The sequence below is a fragment of the Simochromis diagramma genome, unplaced genomic scaffold (assembly GCF_900408965.1).
Source record: "Simochromis diagramma unplaced genomic scaffold, fSimDia1.1 OVJJ01000333.1, whole genome shotgun sequence".
In the NCBI taxonomy this organism is placed as follows: domain Eukaryota; kingdom Metazoa; phylum Chordata; class Actinopteri; order Cichliformes; family Cichlidae; genus Simochromis; species Simochromis diagramma.
The window spans coordinates 218588-243771 of NW_024386765.1; the positions used below are offsets into that span (position 1 = coordinate 218588).

Here is a 25184-nt window from a genome sequence, read left to right on the forward strand (position 1 = left end):
CTACACGGTCAAACTGAGCTTTATCTATCGCTGTGGGTCACTTAATAAGAGCCATTTGGAGCTAGAGGCGACCCGGAGCGCGCAGGAGCCGCAGGCAAAGGCAGATCATCAGTGTGTCAGCAGCAGTCACAATCACAGAGATCAGCAGCACAGAGCACATTGCTCCACACAGGGAAGGAAAAAAACACACAGAGAGAGAGAGAGAGAGAGAGAGAGAGAGAGAGAGAGAGAGAGACGCGGAAGAGAAGTGAGTGAAAGAGAGACTGAGTGAGGGACGGACTGCAGCACACTCTTTAACTTGTACTCTGCGCTGCGGGATAATTACCAAAAAAAGAAAAAGAGGCGAATCTGAAGTGGCCGCAAAGTGTTGGTGAAGATGCCGCGGGTAGTCCCGGACCAGAGGAGCAAGTTTGAGAATGAGGAGTTTTTCCGCAAGTTGAGCAGGGAGTGTGAGGTGAGTCTGCTGCGCTTCTACACTCGGCGGAAATAACGAGAGAAAGGAGGCTCGTTAGAGGAGAGAAGCGTGCTGTAACAAACTTCACACTGTTGGGTAAAACTAATAAAGACTGGTAGCGCACAGAGAGGCTTTGTTATAAGTTGCTTCGACATTGTTACTCTTTGTTATTTTGCTCTTTTCCTTTATGTCGTTATGGATTTATTTGTGGTATTAATCCTGGATGAACAAAAAAAATTGTATGTATTTTTTGTTTTTTTGTTAAAGGTACAAACCCCAGAGTAGAAAGAAGGATCTGTTTCTGACATCAAAAATCTAAATTCCTGTCGCTTATCTTCAAATTGCAGCTTACTGAATATCAATCAGTCCCATTCAGTGCAGATGCCAAATCAAATTCAGCTTTATGTAACATGTATGTGTGTGTTATTCTTTTCTCTGTAGATTAAATACACTGGCTTCAGAGACCGGCCCCACGAGGAGAGACAAGCTCGTTTCCAGAACGCCTGCAGAGATGGACGCTCAGAAGTGGTGAGCAAAACAAACATTTTTACTCCTTATAGAAAATAACTGGATGGGAGGGCAGTCCTGTGTACCCATAATGTGACACAAACAGTGGGAAAAGTGCAACCAGAAACTTTTCATTTCTATAACAAGCACACTGATGTGGATATGATGTACAGTGGCTGGATGGTGTGTCTTATTCGCGCTGTTGTGAATGGCACTAGTATATATGAAATTACAAAGACACGATTGCGGCACTAATACGTGACACTATGAAACCGTATTGTTAAACTGGCTTTGTGCGTGTGCGGATATTTTGATGCGTCCCTGCACCAGGAAGTAGACCTGTTATCAGACATGCAGACCCACCAGACTTTACTTCACTCGCGGGCTTCTTTCCTCTGTGTTCTGCAGCTGCAGTCGTCGCATGTTATCACGCAGGCTTCACGGTTCCAACGAACGCTGTGCAGGAGGCGCGATTTGGGGCCTGAAAGCTGCCACTTAAGCTAAACCTCACCTTGCTTGTCTAATGTTGTTGTACACAGGATCCAGACGACAGTAACGATACAAAAGAGTATTCGCTCATTTTTTCAATAATCATGTAACTGATTAATACCTGGTAATTAGATTACTATTTTAGTTTAGATACTCAGTTGTGCTGGGCGGTCCCGTGCTCTGCTGTCGCCTGCGTCACACTGATTTATGTAAAAGTTTTTTCTTTATTTTCACTTACGGAGGAGCAGCCTGTGGGGAGCTGCGGCAGCAGGAGGTAACAGTGAGCTGGCTCTGCCATTTATCCGTTTCCCCGCCTCGCTGCGCTCTTCCAGTGCATCCAGTCAAACGTCCAGTTTGAAATGGATGAATCCTCACACGAGCTCACTGTCACAGGATCACAATGTCAATTATAGTGCAATGCAGGTAAAACTGCAGTATTCTCCGGGGGACAGCAGTGCGCTCTCTTTGTTGTACCCAAACAGTGTGAGCAGCATTTAATGTTGCTGTGTTGTGTGAAGGCTTTAAAACAGCTCTGAGTGTGAGATGAATCTGTGAACTCCAAAGTGCAGCGTAGAAGTTGCTCAGTGTCGAACTTTAACAGTCACACAAAGCAACATTGTAACAGAAACGTATCTGCATATTTTACTGTCTTCACTTCTGTGGAAATACGACAAAGCTTTCTCCTTACAGTAAGCGCAAACAAACCCACGTGACCCGCTTTTGTTTCCTTTCAAACACACAGGGCGCAGTGTTTGCGATCAGCACTTTACAGCGTCAAAGCAAGTCTGGACACATTAATATTCTAATGATGCGATTAGCCACGTCTGTTTCAAACTTTCTATATCACGCCTTCAATAAAAGGTGAGGTCAGACGAGAAAGCCTTCGGGCTGCTGGCGCAAACACAGAGCAACTTCTGCCGTCTTAGTCATCCTCGTGGTATTTTTCACAAACACGCTGTCATCATCGGGCAGCGGCGGTGAGCCTGGAGGGTGCAGGCCATCTAGTTTTACCATCTTTTAGTGGGCCGCGTTGCGTCTGTCTGTCTGTCCGCACTGTATTTATAAGCCTCTTCTGCCGTGAGAATTGATGGCCACGGTTTTAATGGTTTGACGGCAGCTGTGACATCATGCCTCTGATTTATCTATCGGCCTGACGCCGCTAAAGACCTCCTGCTATTTTAACGGTGAGCGTGAACAACTATTAGACACAATGTGCTGTCGAGGTTGGCCTTTTATGGACGACACAAAGTCTTTTTAATACTTCTGGATTTTAAAGTTTGACCTCCAACGGATTGGGATGTGTGTGTAGCGACGTCACAACACGTTAACGTGTAGCTTTTAATAAAAGCTGACGTGTGTCAGCCCTGGCGCAGTCAGTCGATTATTAACTTTTAAAAACGATTGGGAAAAAAATGACATCAGACCTTTTTCCAAGCAAAGACTTTTAAATCTCTGGGACTTTAAATAAATAGATTTCCAGAACAAACACGTAACTCACGGGCTAACTGTAGAATTCATTTTACTTGACATGAAAAAATCAAAGACAAAGTTTTAGTGGTTTTGTTTTCATTATTTTTGAAAGTAAAATCAGATGTGCAGTAAGTCTTTAGAGTTCAATGGCTTTTAAAGAAACAGGCATTTATCTCGTTTAAAAAATCCTACTCATTTCTGTGCCTCGGTATTTTGTTAGACACGTACGAGAAATGAAATGAGGCACACACACACTGATGCGTGGCTCTAATCGCAGGGCCATTCTAAAATGTTCAGGATTGATCTGATGAATGGGACAATAATTCAAAGTAAATGATCTTCAGCTCAGCTCATTAGAGATGAGTCCTTTTCTAAACTACTATCGATTTTCATGCTGCGCTGCTCTCTCTGTCTCTCTCTGGATGTTCATCTCCTTTGACTTCATTTTCTTTGCTCCTCATACTTCTCTTCATCTCACTTCATGTCCTCCTCCACCTTTGCCTCAGTTTCTTGTCTCCTCTCCTCCACTTCTGTCTTCTTTTCTGCTCCTTTGTCTCCGTTTCCCTCCATCTCTCTTTTTGCCTCCCCTTCCCTCTTTTTTCTCTCCAGCAGTAGTAGGCAGCAAATTAGTATCAGATGGTTGTAATCCAATACTTCAAATACAGCAGAAATGATGACTCGGGTGTTCTCTGCTCCCCTCCGCGTCGTTCTGTCCTTCTTCTCTTTCATTCAGTTTTTGCTCCCTCTCTGATGAGGGACAGATTTGAAAGGGTGCATAATTCATATGCTTCCAGTTTCAGTCGCATCACTAATGCCCTTAGTATTGATCTGTCTCAGCAAACGCAACACATCACACGGACACACAAAGACAGTGGGCGCACACGCACAGATTCGCATTATAAAAACGACATTTTCTAACCTAATTTTCTGCCTCTCTGTTATTCGTTGCTTTCTGACTGCAACGGAGAAATGCATTTTATTGATTTTCATTTCATTTGTGCTTCTGTGCGTTTGTGTGGAGGTACGTGTGCATATTCCGAGCGGAGCACATCCCATTAGAGCGAGAAGCTGTTTTACAGAAATCCGAACAGAAGAAACACTGGAGCCTGATGTGATTATATGTTTGTGAGGAGAGCAGGCCGCTGTTTCAGTTGGAGCTTTTGTTCTGAGAGGAGAGCGGTTAGACCACGAAGAAACTCAGAAAGGCAAAAGGGAAAGAGGAGGAGGGGGCTTTGATGCATCGAACTTTAACATTTGTCACTTATTTTCAGCATTTCAGGTTTCCTGCTGAATGTGCTGGGATTCTTCTCATTTGCATTTCTGGACGTTTTAAGAAAAAAGCGATTAACATTGATTAATTACAATAATGTCACTGAACTTCTAAATGCCAGCTTCTGGTTTGTTATCCAGTTTCAAGGCCCAAGCTGAGATATAACAGTAAGGTCGAGTAGATAAAAATGCTCATCCAGAGCCACAGCTGTGCAATATCCCCTTTATTATCACTTATCACTCTGAGGTCAATATTAGCCCTCTTTACACCCTTTTAGGATTATTTTTTAATGTGCAGCCTGATAAAGTTCAATAAAAGTCACAAAACAAATAAAGAGCAAGCGACACTGTTAAATGTAACTCAGTTAGTTTGTCTTGTAGCATGTAACATATGAAAGTCCATGTTTGAATTATTAAACCAACCCAAGTAGGTTTTTTTCTTTTTGCCTATCTAACCAAACAGTGACAGAAAAGGAAAAGTGGAAGTGTAAATACAGCCGTCCCAAACGGGCCTTCAGCTCCTCTCTTTGCTTGGACGTCACTGGCTTCCTAATACAGAATTTTGACAGTTGTGCTGTACTGGCATGTACACTGATGCTAAAGCTGTGTTCATGTGTGACAGCAGTAAGCAAGAGACTGTAGGCAGAGCGTCACCATAACTTCACCCGCTGGATAGTGAAGACCTGTGGTACCAAAGTCCTGCATAAAATATATTGTTATTTTTCTCAGAAGCTAAATGAAAATGAGCATTTTGAAGTTAAAACACCAGTTGTCTAAAAAGTTGTGTTGAGATCTGTTTTCAAAAAATCAAAACTTCATGCACATTTCAAATGATCTCGTTTCACCTCTGACCGACTCAATTGTGCATTTTCCATTTCTCCACAGGCCTTCGTAGCGACAGGTACCAACCTCTCTCTCCAGTTCTTCCCAGCCAACCTGCACGGAGATCAGAGGCAGGTTCCTACGAGGGAATACGTCGACTTCGAAAGGGAGTCGGGAAGGGTAGGATGAGTGAAAGATGCACCAGCTCCAGCAAACACATTTCTTTCATTTTGTAGTGTGAAGTGCAGCAGTCAGTGTCAAGCAGCGAGACACACTGTTTGCACCTTTAATCACGCAAACAGCAAAACCTCCACAGGTTTGAAAACAGATGTTTAGTCATGTGTGCTTGATTCATATGACGTTGACATTGTGAAACTTTTAACAAAAAAAATAGAGAAATGGCGTCTGCCCCTTTGCTTTCTGTTCCGCTTTTATTCAAGAAATGAAAATGACACCAAAGACAAAAAAAAGCCTCATGTGAATTTCTGAGTAGACGTGTATCAGGACACATTTGACTTCAACTTTTAGCCAATAACAGCTGACAGAAAACACACTGATTTGGGTGTCAGGGGTCGTACAGGTGCCCACGATGGACTTGAAGGGATCAATGAGCGTGTGGACGCATTTTGTCTTTTTTGCAAAGATAAGCTTTTAAACCAGCGTGGGCTGATTGTGACGCTGTGAACAGGAGCTTGTTCTCAGAGGTGAAATCGCTGCCGAGCTTCGTCTCTCACGACAGCAAATTGATGAAAACCTTGTTTGAGGCCTGAGCCTCTTCTAACATCAAAGAAGTTAAACAACTTCGAGAGCTCAGAAGATGTTAGTTTGCTGCTGTTTCCAAAGTAATATCCACTGCTCGGTAAACCGGCGCTGCCGTCTTTATGTGTATGTTAATTGTGTCCCCTGGCGCCAAGCCTGGACTCTTCCTATGGTTGTGTGTGTGCGTGTGTCAGGAGACCCTCCACGGACACTGGCCAGCTGAAATGAATGCCGGCTGGCGGCTCATTAAAAATGCATTCTGGGGAATCGATGGACCTCCGTGCCCTGAGGCTGACGGGCTAATCTCACACTGTTAATTATTTAGCTCAAGTGCCCTGACGTTGGGAAATCGTGTGTGTGTGTGTGTGTGCATGCACTCGTGTTAATGGGTGATTAGCATTTTGCAGACTTTGTGTTTAGTGTCAGGCAAGAGGATGCATGCGTATACGGCCGAGGCACAGTTTGCGTGTAAGACTCTCCTCTTCTCTGTCACCTTAATGGTGCTCACAGATCTATGAAGTTTTAATGAGGCCAGCACTTGTCAATGTAAAGCAGCTCAACAGTTGTTTCGTAGCACCAAAGTCGAGGCCTCGCTTTCTGTGTCTCCCTCGTGAGACGAACAATGTTGACGCTCGTGCTGACAGCGTGGCGTTTGACTCCATATTCATGTTTTAAACTGAAACACAAACGAGTCCTTCTGCTCGCTGTCCGGCTCGAGGACGCGCTCCTTTCATGCTTCTCCAACAAAAGACAGAACGATTTCGGTCTTTTCTTTGATGTAAGATTCATTTCCATTAAAAAATACAGGAGAGCGTGGTTTCCCGAGCGCAAACAATTCCACTCTGCCGTATCAGTGCAGAACCTTTGTTCGTGCACTCGGTGTACAGTTTCCGCAGCGTTACTCCACCAATATCCCGTCTTTAGTTTCACGCACACAAACACACACTCACAGCCTGCCTCGCTATCCCACTGGACCTTCCTGCAGAAGATGACTGTCAGGCCAGGCCAGAGATCTCGTGTACGTTGCAACTTCTTCTCTTAATTACTGTCACGGCTAACCCACACAGAGAAACCCGATGCTTGGGGATCGTTGGGGGTTTTAACTGCTTGCAAAACAATTCGTGCAGGCGAAAACTTTTCAAAATGAAATTACAGCACAGGGTAACTTTAGATATAAATGGGGTTATCTTTCCTGTAGTTCTCCTGATCCTTTCTCTGTTCGTTATTCTTTTGATTTTACGCCAACATCCATACTGCATCTCCTTTTTTCACTCTGCCAGCTGGACTTAGATCCAGATCCTTTGGGTCCCTAAGTTAGATAAATGGTAAAGAAAATGGGTCCATCCAACCCTCCGTCCACTCCCGGTATGTTTTGCACATATCCTCACTCCCACGCTGTGGGCTTCATCCCCCACTCCTTTACTCACTCTCATCCTCACTTCATTGCTCTACCCCTCCATTTCTCCCCTTTTCCCGCCTTCGTTTCCAAACACTGATGGTGCCAAACCAAAAGAGTGGCACAGCCAGGTTAAACTTGGCGACTGAGCATATGGTGTGTGTGTGTAAGAAAGAGGGAGAGAGGCAGGGAGTGTAGAAGTTACAGGCTCTCTGTTTTGCTGCAGGCTAATGGGAGCCAGCTGTGGAGGAGGTTAATTTTAGTGTTAGCTGCTAAGTTGCTAGCAAGCCTCTGAACAGGAACTGTAGCGCCGGCAGCAGCTTCGTCTGAAACAGACTACAGCACGGTTCTTATTTTAGAGTTTTGGAGCATTTAAAATGTCAAAACTTCCCCGGTCACTATGTTTCGGTTTGACTTTGCGTCGCGCTCAGCGTTGGATTGGTCTATCTGGGTCAGCCGTGCCTTGTTCAGAGGCAGGTGTGACCTGAAAATTAAACCCATTTCTAAATAAATGTTGGCTGATTAACGACAAAACAACTACACTATTATTTAAGTTTCAAATACTGAGTGGTGCTTTCTTCTGTAATCAGAGTAGTACATCGTGTTTAAGCACATTACCTTTATCGTTATTCACATAAATATGTGATTTGTTAGATGCTTGTTAAGTCATTTTTTTTGTTCATGAAAGTCCTTAAAAATTGCTTTTCCCCTTCGTTGATTCTTTCGTGGGAGTAACCACGTTTCTAAAATGGATATCTGCCTTTCTCGCCACATTCCCATCCTCCTCCTCTACTCCTCTACTCTGCAGCTTTTAACAGGACAGCTCGAGACACCGCCTTTTTCATTGACCCAAAAGAATCGAGGGGAAGAGGCCATAACACCGTTGGGTTGCTGTACTTGTTCGGACCCAAGGTGCTAAAGTAAAGGTGCTCTTTTGGATTGAGATGTGATGATTGTGCAGTCCACTTGTTGTTAGCAGTGTCACCAGTGTTGTGGCTTTCTGCTGCTGTAGTACATCTGTGTGAGGGTTTGGTGTATTGTTATTCAGAGATGCTCTTCTTGGTTGTTACAAGAGGTTTAATAGTGTGGATGCCTGAGGGCATCCACACTATTGAGTTCCTGTTTCTCTTTATTCTTTATTCCACTATAATCTAGTTGCTTTCGTACGTTTTTTGGCACTTAACTACTCCCTCAGTTTTCAGCCAATTTTCACCGTTCAAACTTTTAAAAATTCTGCTGTTTCTGCTAATGGGTACAATGACTTTTGGTGCTCATAACTTCTATACTTTTTCAGATATTGAATTTTTTTTTTTTGCAATATTTTTTGCCCATTTCTTCCGCATTATAAGTGGGTTCACTGATTTTCCTCACTGGGTTGACTGGTGTTTTAGCTCAGTGAGATGAGCAGCTGTTCTCAGACTGGGAGGCCCGGGTTCAAATCCCGCTTATGGCAATATTTCTTTCAGTTAACAGTTAAACTTTTTTAACTCTTTTCAACACAAATTTCAGCTTTTTCACCAATTTATTTTCAGCTGTTTTCAGAAAAAAACTATTTTGAGCAGAAATTCTGCTGATTCACCTCTTTTCTGCAAAGTTTTCAGCCTTTTCACCTCTTATCAGCACAATTCTCAGCCGCTTCTGCTCATTTCAGCAGAATTGTCAGTCTCTCCACCTCTTCTTTGTGAGAATAAGTTTGGCTCAGTGAGATCAGTAGCTTCCTTGAGACCAGGAGGGCCAAGTTCGAATCCTGCTCATGGCAACATTTTTATTTTCAGTTTCTTCACCGCCATACAACTTTTTGCAAGTTTTCAACTTTTTCAGCTTTTTCAGCAGGCAACTTCAGCATTAAGGCATCCACACAGCATTTTCGCAGGAAATGCAAATTTTTCTAGTTGCAGTTGCCTTCTCCTCCTGACCTCAGCATCAGTAAGGTACTTTTGCCAAAGCTGCTGCTCACTGAATACTTTCTCCTTTCTTTACTTTTTATTGTGATACATTCGGATGCTCTTTTGTAGGATGTCCTGAGCATGTCTACGCGCCTAAATGCATTGATCTGCTGCCATGTGAGCGGCTGATTAAATATTAGCATTAAGCAGAAGTTGAACGGGTGTGCCTAATAGAGTGAATTTTTTGCGTGTGAAGACGCAGAAAAACTAACTGAAAACATGTTCATGAACCAGGCCATTTTCAGTCATACGTGTATGAACTGTAAAGGTCTAGTTGTGTGAATGCCGTGTGATGGTTTTCAGCGCTGAGGCTCCGTCTCTGTTAAGTGTTCTGACTTTGATCCGGTACGACGAGCCTGCACTGACACTTTTTCTTCTGCTGTGAGAAGTAATCAGATCTGCAAAGTCGTCGAGCTTGCAACCCAAAAAACTTTAAAGGATCGTCAGGTGATAACTTACCGTTTGTCATGACAGCACAACTGATGGCAATTAACTCCACTTTTTATATTAATTCACACCACAAATATGTCGCACACCCAGCGGGCCTTACTTTCTCTTTGTTCGTGCCTCTCCGTGCCAAATAATTAGATACTATTATTGGGCCTGCAGATAAAAGTTGTTCCAGATCGATAGGAGTGAATAGAAAATATGGCAAATATGGACACAGCTGTTGATGTATGTTATTGCACCGTCGCAGCTCCACGCCAAGAGTAAACGGACAACTTTTGAGTCATCGACAGCTTTCAGAAGAAGAATGTTCGCAATCATAGTCACTCTGAAAATGTCGCTCTTTTTAGGTTAGATACACAACAGTGGTGCAAATCAGCTGCTGCAGAAAGTGGACATTTCAAATGAAGTCAATGTCAGAATTACACTGTACACTGTGATGGATGCAAAGTGCTTTGGCTTCTTTGATCAATGTGAGAAGACGCCAGCTGTGAACCTAAATGTGCATTTCAGTGTGTTTGTCTGCTTTGTGCTCCAACCTCAGAGTTGTTTTCAAAGATGGTGAAAAAGTTCTTCCAGATGGCAGCGATCTCTCTGACACACACAAGCCCTCGCAAATCATTTCTTATCTGACGCCTCTGCTGCCCTCTAATTTATTCATCGGCTTTAAGCCTCCAGGACTCTGTCACAGCAGCATCAAGTGTGCGTGCATGTGTGCGTGCATGTGTGCGTGCGCGGTGTGCGGTGTTATGTTTCCCTCTGAACGGAAGCTGTGCCATCGGTGCGTGACTTGTCAGTGACATCATCAAAGCCAGACCACTAATTGGTTCCCTCTGCTACTGCTTCTCTTCATCCAAGCCTGTGTGTGTGTGTGTGTGTGTGTGTGTGTTACTTCTCAGACAGCCCGAGTGGCTTTTCCGTTCATTTTAATGAAGGTTGTTTGATTGAAATAAGTTAAAGTAAACTTTGATCTGAGCCCCACAGAGACACACATCCACACACACATCCCACACACACATCCACACACACATCCACACACATCCCACACACACATCCACACACACATCCACACACATCCATGTGCTTCTCCTCCCACAGAGTATCATGTTTCCTGCTCAAGGGCTCAGATCAATGACCACACCCACTCCCACAATGCACTGTTCTGTCTAGTGTCCTCTGTTTGCATGCTCTTTGTGCGCGTCCCCGTGCTGCATGTTCACATCGTGTCTTTGTGTTTGAATGGAGCTCTCTTTCTGGACTCGGGCTTGAACAGAGCGCGAGCTCACTCTGGTGAGGAATCCAGCACGAGTGTGCCAGTCCCATTCCTCTGCTCTTAGTCCTTCTCTTCCAGTAAACGTGTGCTGAGCTGGAACAAAGTATGTGCAACAGTTCACCTGTGTGTTTCTGTCCCTGTGAGCCTCAGATGTCCTGACGCGATCGCACACTTTTCTCGTTCCCGTTGCTGTTTTTTATTGTTTTCCTGCCTCTAAAGAAGGACAGCCAGTGTTCTGAGTGGAAATGTTTTATGTGTACTTTGTACCTCTGAGTTATTCTTCTTTTTTTACGCTTAGGGTTCTCAAAATGTGGTCAGCGGGTGCACTGGCAGCATTTCACGTGCCCTGAAAGCACATCAAGGAAAGAATTCACTTCTGCTCATTTCATTCATTCATAATTCACGTTCAGAACGAGGACAAAGGTGAATGTGCTCTTTTGTTGCCGTTATCGCAGCGCCCTAAGCCTTCCTAACATTGACAAATACAGCTGGTTTTTCAGAAATCTCAGCATCAACAACAGTTAAAGTGTGAGCCAGCACAGAAATTTAGTGAGCAGTGTGGACCCACCATCCTCGTAAAAGACGCATTAACTAACTAAAGGCTTTTCGTGTGTTTGCTTTAGCTTCACACCCAAGCTCACATGTTGGCATTAAAACTATCAGAAAACCTTGAAAATGGTTTAAACGGACGTGTGTAGAAAACTCACAGCACGTTGTGATGTGAACTACACTGTTTCCCCATTAACTTACTACACTTTGGTCTCCATCACCTTTGGTTTGCATGTAAGTCTACATGGGAAAAGGGAAACTGCTAAATACTGAGAAGATGCTGGATGAGCACAGATTGGAAGCTGAGCTTTGAAACACGCTGATGTTGGCTGAGCTGCTTCAAACCTGATGAACAGGATCAGCTGCAGTTTGTGGATCGGTGTAGCGGCAACAGTGCGTTTCTCCACAAGAGAACGACGTCCCAAACACAAAGCGATGTCTGCAACATCATTATTTCAAACCTACAAGATGCATCTGTTTTCCTGCATCACAGTAAACATGGCAACCTGTTGCTATTTGGAAAATGTTGCTGCTTTGCTGCGAAGTTTTTTTCTTTGCCTGATCAGATATAAATCATTTTCTTGTTTGGACATTAAGCTCCGCCCCCACCTCCCCATCCTCCACACGGCTGTCAACCATGTTGACAAAATCAAGCATGATGAAAATAATAATGTAATGAGAATAGCGAGATACAAAAAACACAAATGATTTGATTCCTGCTACAGTAGCTGAGTAAAGCAGACTTTCTCCAGGTCACATGACACGGGACGTAACCTTCATCTCCAGGGTTTCTGGCTTTGGACCTCCTCTGATGTCCTGCAGCTTCTCTTCAGTTGCTGGACTGAAAAAAAAAACACAAACACAATGCTTTGGAAATCTGCAATCATATCAGGTAAACTGTGTCTGCAGAATATTTGGCAATGCAAAATGTGCTGGTGCGTGTCAGCACGTGTGAGTCTTTGGAAAAATATTTAGTACGAGCTCGTGCTCTCTCTTGTTTGTAAGTGTATTTCCAGCGTGTGGAAGGATTTGCATGATATTTCCATGAAAGCCATAGGAACATGCCACAGTTTCTGGCCCTCTGGTGCACACAGAAAGGACTTTGCATAGCAATGATGCACATTATTTGTCTCCGGGCAGTTAGAGATTCAGACTGGGGCAGGGCCAAGTCACTCACAATAGAGGCACCAACTGCCAGGAACAATTGTTTTGCAATACAAAGATATGACCTGAAAAAAGTTTCAACATTTTCGCTCTGTGAAAACTGAAAAGTGAGGCCTGTGAATCAGTTTGCACAAAGAGAAAAGTTTCTTCTTCGTGGGTTCGTGTTTATTTGTCTTCACCTTCCTCTCACATCTGTCTCAGATCATTTAGATGGAAGCTCAAAGTCCTATTTGACATCATCCAAGATGACCTGGCAGTTACTGTTTGTCATGTGGCGCGCGTGTGAGTGTGTGTGTGTGTGTGTGTGTGTGTGTCGCGTGTTGTTTTGCAGTCTTTATAATTACAGGGTGGAAAGGCAGAAGAAGAGAGAGTGGTCATACAGTAGAAGAGTACCCTGCTATTATACTTCTGTTGCTTTAGCAGGTGTGTGTGTGTGTGTGTGTGTGTGTGTGTGTGTGTGTGTGTGTGTGTGTGTGTGTGTGTGTGTGTGTGTGTGTGTAGGACAGACAGAGCAGGCTGTATTCAGCAGGGGATTAGAAACAGAAGGCCAGTAACGTGCTTTATCTACACCTGCTGCTGTCACACCTGGCACACACACACACACACACACACACACACACACACACACACACACACACACACACACACAGGTCTATGACTTTAATCTTTGAGGTGAAAACACTTATCGCAGTTTAACAGTTAAAGGCATGACAGTCAACCTGTGCTTTATATGTAACATCATTACTGTCAGCTCTGAGTTTGAGCCTTTTCATAAGCACTGAGTTAGTCATTAATTTGCTTTACATTTTCCTCCATGTTTGAGCCAAAAGTGACCATATTTGGACATGAGGGTGGACTGTGCTAAGCTAGCTCTAGCTAGCTCAGAAAGTACACGTGAGCACATCACACAGTTTCCAGCTATTGCTATTAAAGGTTCATTCGCAGAGAAAAACTGCAGCACTCAGTTTTTACACAGGTTGTTAACAGTTAACCACACAGCAGCTGTATTATGTGTTATATTATTACATTAAAAGAGGTCTTAAAAAACACAAGACGCTCAGCTGAAACCAAGAAAACAGCTAGAGGTCACAGCCAACTGCGTAAGCACCAACCACGTTCGAAGTGGTCAAGCTCCTAATCACACATACTTTTAAGTCTTCGAAGCCTTTAAAGCAGGGGTGGGGAACTCCAGGCCTCGAGGGCCGGTGTCCTGCAGGTTTTAGATGTGTCCTGATTAAATGGGTAAATGACCTCCTCAACATGTCCTGCAGTTCTCCAGAGGCCTGGTAATGAACTAATCATGTGATTCAGGTGTGTTGACCCAGGGTGAGATCTGAAACCTGCAGGACGCCGGCCCTCGAGGCCTGGAGTTCCCCACCCCTGCTTTAAAGTAAACCCCACAGAGTTGTCATGGAGCTGCGAGCTGGCTTTTTGTACCAGGCTGTAAGTTTGTCGATTTCTTTGTTAAAGTTGGAGGTCTTTGGGGACTGACTCAAGCATGAATCCAAGGACCTGCAGTTTTTGTCACGTCTGTGTAAAATGGTGTAGTTTTACACCTCTGGAGACGGGAAATTGGTTTTAAATCGTTTTGTAGTTACAATCGATTTTAATGTTATTGCATGCATAACATGGCTGCAGGATCAGTCTGTGTGCCTGTAACCATGAAGGTGAGCACAGCTGTTTTAGCGCTTTATGGTATTTTCCTTTGCATCATTATTAGCATAATGATTCTGAGTATATTTCAGTGGATTAACCATTTCTGTCTGGTTTCATTGACTGATCACTATGGTTTCAAAACGACCTACATCAGCGATATCACAGCGTGTTCATGTTGATAACCAGAGATGGGCAGTAACGCGTTACTTGTAATGCGTTACTGTAATCTGATTACTTTTTTCAAGTAACGAGCAAAGTAAGGGATTACTATTGCAAAAATGGTAATGAGATTACCGTTACTTTCCCGTAGGAACGCTGCGTTACTGCGTTACTAAAACCGTGATTTTTTTTTGCGAGAATGTCTCATGACAGTGACGTAAGCGAGTGCGCCGTTGGTGACAACAGCTGTGTGCAGATCAACAATGGATCATATATCGAGTGCAGAGAGAGTATGAGCGTGCAGCGTTTAAAGCGTGGAAGTACTGACCTTACTTTGAGTTTGATTCCATAAAAAGTGACAAAAACATTAGTGTCCGCTGTGCGTGGGAAGAAAACTTCTTTTTACAGCGAGAAAAACCCTAAACTTCCAAACAAGCACCGAGTAGCTACGACGTAATGGGAAACTCACAGAGAAACTCGCGGATTCTTCCACTGACCGCGGCACACCTGCACCAGGGTAAACCTCCGCCTACCCCACTCCTGCTTTACAGGTGAAAATAGAGCAACAGGACCGCTGAGTCTTTGACTTTATTTATTTTCTGCTGTGTTTTACTTGCATCTATTTGAAAGACTGAGTGTAAACACAAAAAATATTTTATTTTATGTGCTGGAATGTGCAGAAAATAGGTTTAAATGTTAAACTAATTTCTTCCAGTCAGAGAATGTTGCAGATAATTAAATCTTTGCTTGATGCATAAAGTTAAAAGATTAAAACTAATAAAACAAGTTTTAAAAAGAGACCTTTCCATTTGATTACATTTTGTATGATGGATTATGCAGAAAAAGTAGAATTGGACTGAAAGATCTATCGCTTTATCACCTACTCAGGTTGTAAATCGTGTTTTTAAAAAGTAACTAAGTAACTAAGTAATTAATTACTTTTGAAAATAAGTAATCAGTAAAGTAATGGGATTACTTTTTGGGGAAGTAATCAGTAATGAGTTACTGATTACTTTTTTCAAGTAACTTGACCAACACTGCTGATAACTATTGAGCTTCGATCCATGTAGCCTGTGTGCAATGAATAAAGCCTTAAATGAATTCATACCGGAGCTATTGTTGAGATAAAGAACTGAGTTCCATTTGAAATATGAGAATATGGGAATATTTTCTCCTGCATGCTGGCTACGATCTTTAGACTAAAATCCTAAACTCTTTCCAAACGTCTCCCTCAGCTTCTCTGCTTTAACTTCCAGAGATGAGAAAACGATGTCTGCTGGCTGTGAAAAGGCCATCGTGTGTGCTGTGGATGAATCAGGAATGATTCATGTGATGTGCACTTTATTATCCTCGCAGCTGTCCTGAGACTCCATTCTTCAGAGCAGTCCACGGTCCTGTATCATACGAGGCAATCACATGGATGATGAGATAAAAGGAGTGAACGGGGAAAGCAGGCAGAAAAGAAAGCATCTGGCTGCTGACTCAGACGCACACAAGGGCACGTGTTTATTGTGTGAATAACACACACACAGATTTCCACATAGTCACTACAGATCATCTTTAATCTAAATCACACACACACACACACACACACACACACACACACACACACACACACACACACACACACACACACACGCTGGTGTTTGAGTGACTCTTTGTAATCGACACATTCAACCCCCCAGACACTGATGTTACATTCTTCTGGATAATAACATAATTACTGCACTAAATCAGTCGGTGCCTCCAGCTTAGACAGTAGACACAGACACACACACACACACACACACACACACACACACACACACACACACACACACACACACACACACACACACACACACACACACACACGCCTGAAAGCAAAAAAGTTATGCGCTGAATTGTGGCGGAGGAATTAAAGAAGGCACGTTTTTGTGTTACTCGAATGTGTTTGCGTGTGCATTGACATGTGTAGGAGAGACGCACTGCCACAACTCAAAGGGCTGAAACACAGATACCCATTGTGATCACACACACTTTGTGGGCACTGGTCTGTGTGTGTGTGCGCGCTGTAGTGGGTTGTTGTGCTGACTAGATGGTTGGCATCAGGCTGAATGAAGGGCAGTATGCCAACACATCTCCCTCCATCTGCGTCACACAATGTCTGCCAACATCTACTCTGCCTTTCTCTTTGTTACACACACACACACAATCTCAAAAGCACTTACAATAACCGGCGGCTCGGTGGATGTGTTAGCATGTGATACGTCTTTGCTTGGCTCTGTTTTTTCTGACAAAGTGGAAGAAAATACGATAATTAGATTTCTATTCTTTACACAAACGCAAATATTCACAGAAGAAATATAATTCACACTCATTCACAAACGAACTGGTTGTTCCTGTCACGTACAATCCTCATCAGCAGTCAATAACACATGAGGAGAATTAGTTTAAACCAGTCAGAGTAACATGTCACAGTGAGCAGAGATGATCCACAAACACACCTGTGAAGGTCACAACAGGTCAGTCAGGATATTTCACCAGCCATCCAATGACTGAGTGACCTCTTCGTGTCCGTCATCAATCTAAGCTGTGTGAAGTACCAAGAGACAGACGAGAGCGAGCATGATGTCAACGTATGAGTGTGACAATGTTAGCCTCACTCATACGTCTGCATTTCTATGGATGGATAAGAAACAGTACAGATGCTGATTGTGACTCTATAATATCATCAGGAGAACCCCACCAAAGACCAACGCACACATGTGCACTCACACACTGGTTTAAAATAAGTCGTAATTACTTAGCAAGAACCACACGACACTGCACGTACCAAACGTTAAAAGCAATTTACAAAAATGAAACAAACGGAAAGAAGACAAAATAGTCACTTAAGAAATAAATATATATATATTCAGTGCAATGCTGCAAGATTCCTGTGTTGAGGATTTAATGTTAGAGTCCAAAGAGAAATCGATGTGATCGGAGAAAAAGACAAAAGAAGCATTTTGACCTCAATGGAAATAAATCCAACACATCTCAGATTGTCACAGGCTCCACTGGAGACTCGCTGGTATAAAATCTAACATTCGAATAATGAAAATGATGAATCATTTTACAACTACAGCTTTTACAGGCGTCACAGCACCGATTTGCCTTTGCATTGCAGCTCACAGACAGAGATGATCCTATCAAAGAGAAAGTACGATTTGAAAGGCCATGGACTCAAAATAGTGAATGATTTCTCTCACAAAATGCCCAAACTCCAAGTAAAAGAACAAAATCGAGCCAAGGAAACTGTTTTTCATGCTTAACATCGCTTAATAGAAGTCTGTATGCACGCTCAGCCCTTTAACACAGAAACAGCAGCGGCGCCCTGGTAAATGCACGGTTATGGGAAACCATGTGAAATATATTTAACCTCAGTAAACTTCACGTGTGATGACGAAGCACGTAGGCACATGTGGTTTTAGAGTCTGTTTGTTCTTACAAGTGAAAACGTGAAGTTTGCTTCAAATGTTGTTGTGAGGAAGACTCACAGTGGATGGTCGCACTTTATAAAGTATGTGTAACTCTTACCAGTTAAATCAGTACATACATAGTCTCTGAGACCAAGAGTAAGGCAACGCTTCACTGAGTGTGGTTCGCATTTCCACTGGATTTCACTCTGCTTGTTTTTCATATTCGCTGCAGTGTGTGAGTTCTCCTGTCTTCACGTGTGTGTCTTAGTAAATGGATGTGGGGGTTGACATGGTTCTCTCTCAAAAGGAAGTCTGTGGTCGGGCCGTTTCTACATATTTTCCCCTCACACACACACACACACACACACACACACACACACACACACACACACACACACACACACACACACACACACACACACACACACACAGACACACACAGACACACACACAGACACACACACACACACACACACACACACACACACACACACACACACACACACACAGACACACACAGACACACACAGACACACACACACACACACAGACACACACACGTGCGTTTTCCCTGTCAAGCTAAATGAAGCTTTCTTTTAAAAGCAATATGCAGCCCCACAGATGTGGAAGCCATTCCTCTTGCTCTCTCTTGCTTTCACACACACACACACACACACACACACACACACACACACACACACACACACACACACAGAAAAACATTCACTCGAATAAACACAAAAACCCACAGTCTCTTGGGGTGCGGTCTCCCCTGCAACCCCGGTGCAGTGTGGGTAGCTGTCGTAAAAGAGGTCCTGTGAGAGAGCGTCCAAAAATAGCCTGAGTAAAAATGCAGGACCATAAAGCTCACCCAGTGTCACTCAGAGAAATCCAGTCATCTGTGTGTCTGTGGATGTGTTTAAGTTTTGTTCATTCATACCAAAATACTTATTGATGTTGATAAAAATAGCCCCTCACAGCTTCCCACCCTGACAAATACACTCTCTGCATCTGTCAGAGGTGCTGCTTCATTGGGTTACAGACATCAGAGTAAAGAAAAGGACGAAGGCTGAGTGTCCTGCATCCTACATTATGAACTCTTTTGGCTGAAATAATTTCTTAAATCTTGTGAAATTCATTGTTTAGTCTGACTGTGTTTTAACTAACTGACTGTTTTTGGCTGCTTCTTCGGGGTTTTGCCTCAGTTCAGGGCGCTGCAAACAAGCTGATACTGATTTATTAGATATGGGTTTTTATTGATCTCTGAGGGCCTTTCTCAGGAGCACAAAGACTGGTAGAATGAGCCCAGTATGTTTTTGAGGAAGGGAGAAATGTGATCAAATATAAGCGTTTTTAAGGCATATTGATTTTCGCAGGTTCACGCTCGCAGAGGTATCTTTGGCCACAGCAGGCAGTTACACCCTGAGTATGCTGCCTGCCCAGCAAGTCAAACAAAGTTAGAGTAGACAGGAAATAAAGTGTAGCGTTTGAGCTATTGGTGTCGTGTGTTTTCTATTCCTCAAGTATTTTGATGGAACCCAAAAAAAACTCTAATTATTTTTTTATGTATTGCCAAATACTGAGAAGTAGTTCAGTTTGCAGCTACTTGAACAGCAAATCCAAACAGAGAAATAGTTTTGTGATCCTGAAGATGCGAACGTGATCTAAACTCAGTTCGTGCATACATGCAGACTGTGGCATACGCACCCTGACCACAGCCTGATCCTCTCCCAACGCACTGTGCTGCTCAGCAAACAAGGAAGAGACGAGGGCTCATGAAATATAAGTGAGCGCTTCTAGTCCCTTTATTATCACAGCTATTTCACCTCTCTCACTGACGGAAAGACAAAACAGAGACAAAACAAGGTCAAAGAAGAGTGACGTGGACAGTCTACTATCGATCGGCTAATGTTGTTCCGTTTCTCTTTCTGACTTAACTGAAAACACGTGACATTTGAGGCAAGATTACATTTATTTTCAATGAATAATGAAAGGGATGAAAGCTGTGCAGTCTAATGTCTGAATGAGACCATTAAAGAAGCCGCAGACCTTTTCCAGAGGCTTTGAAATTCAAATGCCTCTAAAAACGAACACAAAGAAGATGTTTTTGATATGCGACACTCACGTTTGATCATTTTAGCTACACTGTATCAAAGGAGTGAAAGCATCACTCACACAAACATTCGTGTACATTCAACGACCTCGACTAGTCGCACGTGCACACATTTGTAATTGCAAGTGTGTGTGTGTGTGTGTGTCATTTAATAGTCCGACACTCAGAGTCTCTGGAGAGGCCTTGACGTACTTTGTGGTTTTTCTGTTTCACAGACGATGGAGCAGGAGGGGTCAGCGGCAGGAAGGCGTCCACGTCCCAAACACGGAGCTTTAACAGCCGATAGATTCTGATTTAAAGCCGTCATTTCGAATGAACTCGTGTTCACATGAAGCTGCTGCTCCACCCAGGGCCAAAGCACAATCCGTGCACGCCCAGTGTTTTTGTCGTGAGGAGCAGATAACACATCTTTGTGTGATTCTTACAGAAAGAACTGATGTACTTTTAATATGACTCACTGCCATCTGCCTTAACAGCTTAGATGTAACTGTGATTACATGAGAGGATTTTGAACAACACCATAAGCGCTGCAAATACTTAACCAATGTCACAACACATATTGGTTGCTATTTAAAATGGCAAATGTGGACATTAATGTGGTTCGCTCTCGCGCTGTCCTTGCAGGTCTATTTAAAGGCCCCTATGATCTTGAACGGTGTGTGTGTGATCTGGAAAGGCTGGATCGACCTACAAAGGCTGGATGGGATGGGATATCTGGAATACGATGATGAAAGGGCACAGGTATCACCAGTTCTGCTTTTTACTCAAATGTCTTTTCCTCGTCAGGAAACCAACTACGATCTTTCTTTGTTGTCGTTTGTGCTCGCAGCACGAGGACGCTCTGGCTCAGGCCGCGTTCGAAGAGGCTCGACGCAGGACGAGAGACTTTGAGGACAGAGAGCGATCGCACAGAGAGGATCTAGAGGTGAGAGACGAGGGATCGCCGACTATTTATGTTGACTATTTATCTCAAATATCTACTTTATCTTGAAATCTTTCTCAGTCTTGCAAAGCCGGTCCCAAATGATTCTGTTGTGGTGAACAAAACAAAAAAACCTCTCATATATGCAAAGGTTGGAAATGTGACTCGTGCAGTAGTGTTTCATGCTGGGCCTCTCAGTGATGGCTATAGTAGCTATAAAGCAGTACAGTGAACACAAACTGCAGCTCTGGAGGTCGCAACAAAGCTTGACGTGTAATTATTTTTTACGGTGCATTTTAGTGTGAAAAAGAGAATTAAATGGCAAAAAGGCTCCTGCTCTTTTTGCCCTCTAACATATTCATGTCACAGACTGGCTTTGCAGGACTGGACAGAGCAAACAGCATCACCAACACAGCTTGCTTGTAGTGCAGTTTCTTGTTTGCAACTCTGAAAATAAATTGGCTCACTGAAAATGATTTTGATCCTCTGCTGAATTTTCTCACAGATGCTTTCAGACGCTGAAAGTAGAAAAGTATCAAAGTGAATTAAAAGTAGAAATGTATCAAGAGTGTAATATATATCTGCAGCATCAAATTTGTAATATCGCTTTCCTTGCTTAGTGCTTGGGTTGTGTGATGTGTGCTTGTGTTCTGTAGTTTGTTTTTAATTATTATTCTTTTTCTTTAAAGATTATTTCTGTAGTTTGAACCGTAGGTTTAGTGCATGATCAGTTTGGCGGTAATTCTAATCTGATAATTGATCTGACTTGATATTCATGAACTATTGAATGACTACAGTTTTGTCAGGTTTCCCAAAAGCCTCAGAAGGGAAAGTAGTTTGCTCATTTTGTGCATTCCTTTGAGAAGTTTAATTGATGCAAACTTGGCAAAACAAGGTGATGTGTTCATTTTAGTAGTTCAAATGTGACCTTTGAACTGCATGTAGACGCTATAAACCGATTTCTAAACTGAGATTCTGTAGGTTTGAAATTTGAAAGTGTCCCAAATGCATTTCATTGCTTGAGACAAACTCACTTTCCCAGCAAGGCTTTGGGGAGATCAGTGGCATCCTTCCTAAGCTGACGCCCTCCGAATGAACCCCAAATTGTTTATTTTTTAGGACCCTGTGGTTTCTAAAATCTGGGACTGATGACACACAGACAGCCAGCAGAAAAGAACAGGGTCTGTGTCCTTCATTTCTCACCATCTATCACACTGTCATGCACTAAACCACCTCGTGTGTGTGTGTGCATGTGTGTGTGTGTCCACAGTTTCATTTGTGTATCTGCATTCTTGTTTTTGTCCATTAATGTCTGTGTGTGTCTCTCAGCACCTGCAGCATTTTCTATGTTTTTATTTCCACACCGTACGTGTGTGTGTGTGTGTGTGTGTGTGTGTGTGTGTGTGTGTGTGTGTGTGTGTTCATGACTGTGCATGCTCTGCAATGAATTTTATTCCTATAATTTTACTGTGTTTGTTTAATGCTTGAATGGTGTGAGAGACTCGGTGAGCACAATGTGATGTTTCATAGCTAGTTTGCAAAAGGAGACACACAGCCGGCTCAGGCACAGCTTTGTGGCACATGGTCCTGCAGAAATGAAAGAAAAGAGAGGCTGAATGTCATCGTGTGAAACAGAAAGAAAGATTTGATCCAGGTTGCCTTTTATGCGACTGAGCTCATGTGGCTTCCCCGAGGCTGCGGCAGAAAAAGGAAACCTTGTGTCTCTCACTAAATCAGTAGAAACACCATCACTAGCTTCTTTAACACAATGTATAAACGCGTTGTTTCCATATTTAAAATGATTTTGGACACATCGGCAATCAGAGGATGGAAACTGTTCCACTGTGCAGTAAAGTAACCGCACGTGAAGGTCATGTTACTAAAACGCACGTTTGAGATGGAGCACATGAGTACATTGTTGCTATCCTTATCAGTATATATGAATCATAACGTATAAAGCTTAGCTTCATACATATGGAGATCAAAATAATATAAATCAATAATAAAATGATAATAGCTCATGTGATTTTATATTAAAGAAAAAATGTGCACTGACCCTGAGGAAGAGTCATGGCTGTCTAAAAGCAACGGCCCCACAGATGATTTTACATTTCAATTCTTGTTTCATACCAAAAGAATCAGAGTTTGTAGAGTTGCTAGAAACAGCAGCCACAGCGGATCGCGCTATGAGCTTTTTGTTGTTTTCTCTGGGTGTGCCTGACGAGTGTTGCTGAATAGCTGCACAGATTCAGCCTCTGCATTTCTGTGGTCTGAACTCCACCTCTCCATCTGTCTCTCTTTCTCTGTAACTCTCTGTGTCTCGTTAGCTGGTGATCGAGTTATCTCTGTGTCCTGTCTGAGCTTCAAAGGCAAAGTTAATTCCTTCTTCTCTCAGACAGAAGAGAAAGAAAAAAATGAGCTGAGGCAAAATTCTCGTTTCTTTCCTTTTTTCAAAATAGAAAGGGGAGGGAAATTTGATTGTTTCACCTGTACTGGAAAACACACATGACGATAAGAAGATTAGGCCGATTAGTAGGTTAAAGAAAATTATTGTTGCTCCAACTTTGGGTTGAGAAGTTTTCAAATAGATCAGCAGCAAAACGTTGATGTCTTTTTTTCTCCTGTGAATGCTGATTGAATATAAAAGACCAGTCATTTTGGCAGACACAACATTTTTCATCCAAACGCAGCGATATTCCAGTTACTCAAGGTCAAAGGGTGCCTGTCACAATGAGACTCTTTGTAATCGACACATCAACCCCCCAGACACTGATGTTACATCTTCTGGATAATAACATAATTACTGCACTAAATCAGTCGGTTGCCCAGCTTAGACAGTAGACACAGACACACACACACAACACACACACACACACACACAACACACACACACACACACACACACACACAACACACACACACACACCACACGCCGGAAAGCAAAAAGTTATGCGCTGAATTGGGGCGGAGGAATTAAAGAAGGCACGTTTTTGTGTTACCGAATGTGTTTGCGTGTGTGCATTGACATGTGGAAGAGACGCACTGCCACAACTCAAAGGGCTGAAACACAGATACCCATTGTGATCACACACACTTTGGGGCACGGGTCTGGTGTGTGTGCGCGCTGTAGTGGGTTGTTGTGCTGACTAGATGGTTGGCATCAGGCTGAATGAAGGGCAGTAGGCCAACACATCTCCCTCCATCTGCGTCACACAATGTCTGCCAACATCTACTCTGCCTTTCTCTTTGTTACACACACAACACACAATCTCAAAAGCACTTACAATAACCGGCGGCTCGGTGGATGTGTTAGCATGTGATACGTCTTTGCTTGGCTCTGTTTTTTCTGACAAAGTGGAAGAAAATACATAATTAGATTTCTATTCTTTACACAAACGCAAATATTCACAGAAGAAATATAATTCCCAACTCATTCACAAACGAACTGGTTGTTCCTGTCACGTACAATCCTCATCAGCGGTCAATACACATGAGGAGAATTAGTTAAACCAGTCAGAGTAACAGTTCACAGTGAGCAGAGAGGATCCACAAACACACCTGTGAAGGTCACAACAGGTCAGTCAGGATATTTCACCAGCCATCCAATGACTGAGTGACCTCTTCGTGCCGTCACAACTAAGCTGTGTGAAGTACCAAGAGACAGACGAGACGAGCATGATGTCAACGTATGAGTGTGACAATGTTAGCCTCACTCATACGTCTGCATTTCTATGATGGAAAGAAACAGTACAGATGCGGATGTGACTCTATAATATCATCAGGAGAACCCCACCAAGACCAACGCAACCATGTGCACCACACACTGGTTTTAAAAATAAGTGTAATTACTTAGCAAGAACCACACGACACTGCACGTACAAACGTTAAAAGCAATTACAAAAATGAAACAAACGGAAAGAAGACAAAATAGTCACTTAAGAAAAATATATATATATTCAGTGCAATGCTGCAAGATTCCTGTGTTGAGGATTAATGTTAGAGTCCAAAGAGAATCGATTGTATCGGAGAAAAAGACAAAAGAAGCATTTGACCTCAATGGAAATAAATCCAACACATCTCAGATTGTCACAGGCTCCACTGGAGACTCGCTGGTATAAATCAACATTCGAATAATGAAAATGATGAATCATTTTACAACACAGCTTTTAACAGGCGTCACAGCACCGATTTGCCTTTGCATTGCAGCTCACAGACAGAGATGATCCTATCAAAGAGAAGACGATTGAAAGGCCAGGGACTCAAAATAGTGAATGATTTCTCTCACAAAATGCCCAAACTCCAAGTAAAAGAACAAAATCGAGCCAAGGAAACTGTTTTTTCGGCTT

General features: G+C 42.9%; 1 protein-coding gene across 1 annotated transcript; it reads left to right on the plus strand.

The window, feature by feature from the left end:
* On the plus strand, positions 1-23290 carry cbfb (core-binding factor subunit beta). Its single transcript, XM_040034605.1, has 6 exons — positions 1-454; positions 896-982; positions 5075-5191; positions 20541-20657; positions 20746-20841; positions 21958-23290. Exons 1-6 carry the CDS (start codon positions 377-379, stop codon positions 21985-21987), a joined length of 525 nt encoding a protein of 174 aa, XP_039890539.1. The 5' UTR covers positions 1-376; the 3' UTR covers positions 21988-23290.
* Positions 23291-25184: the final 1894 nt, after the last annotated feature.

What these genes read in the sequence shown, in the direction of transcription:
- cbfb (XM_040034605.1), top strand. Translation starts at nt 377, where the DNA reads ATGCCGCGGGTAGTCCCGGACCAGAGGAGCAAGTTTGAGAATGAGGAG. An exon ending in GAGATGGACGCTCAGAAGTG is followed by an intron (nt 983 to 5,074) that starts GTGAGCAAAACA and finishes ATTTCTCCACAG; the next exon opens with GCCTTCGTAGCGACAGGTAC. An exon ending in CGCACAGAGAGGATCTAGAG is followed by an intron (nt 20,842 to 21,957) that starts GTGAGAGACGAG and finishes TTTATTTTTTAG; the next exon opens with GACCCTGTGGTTTCTAAAAT.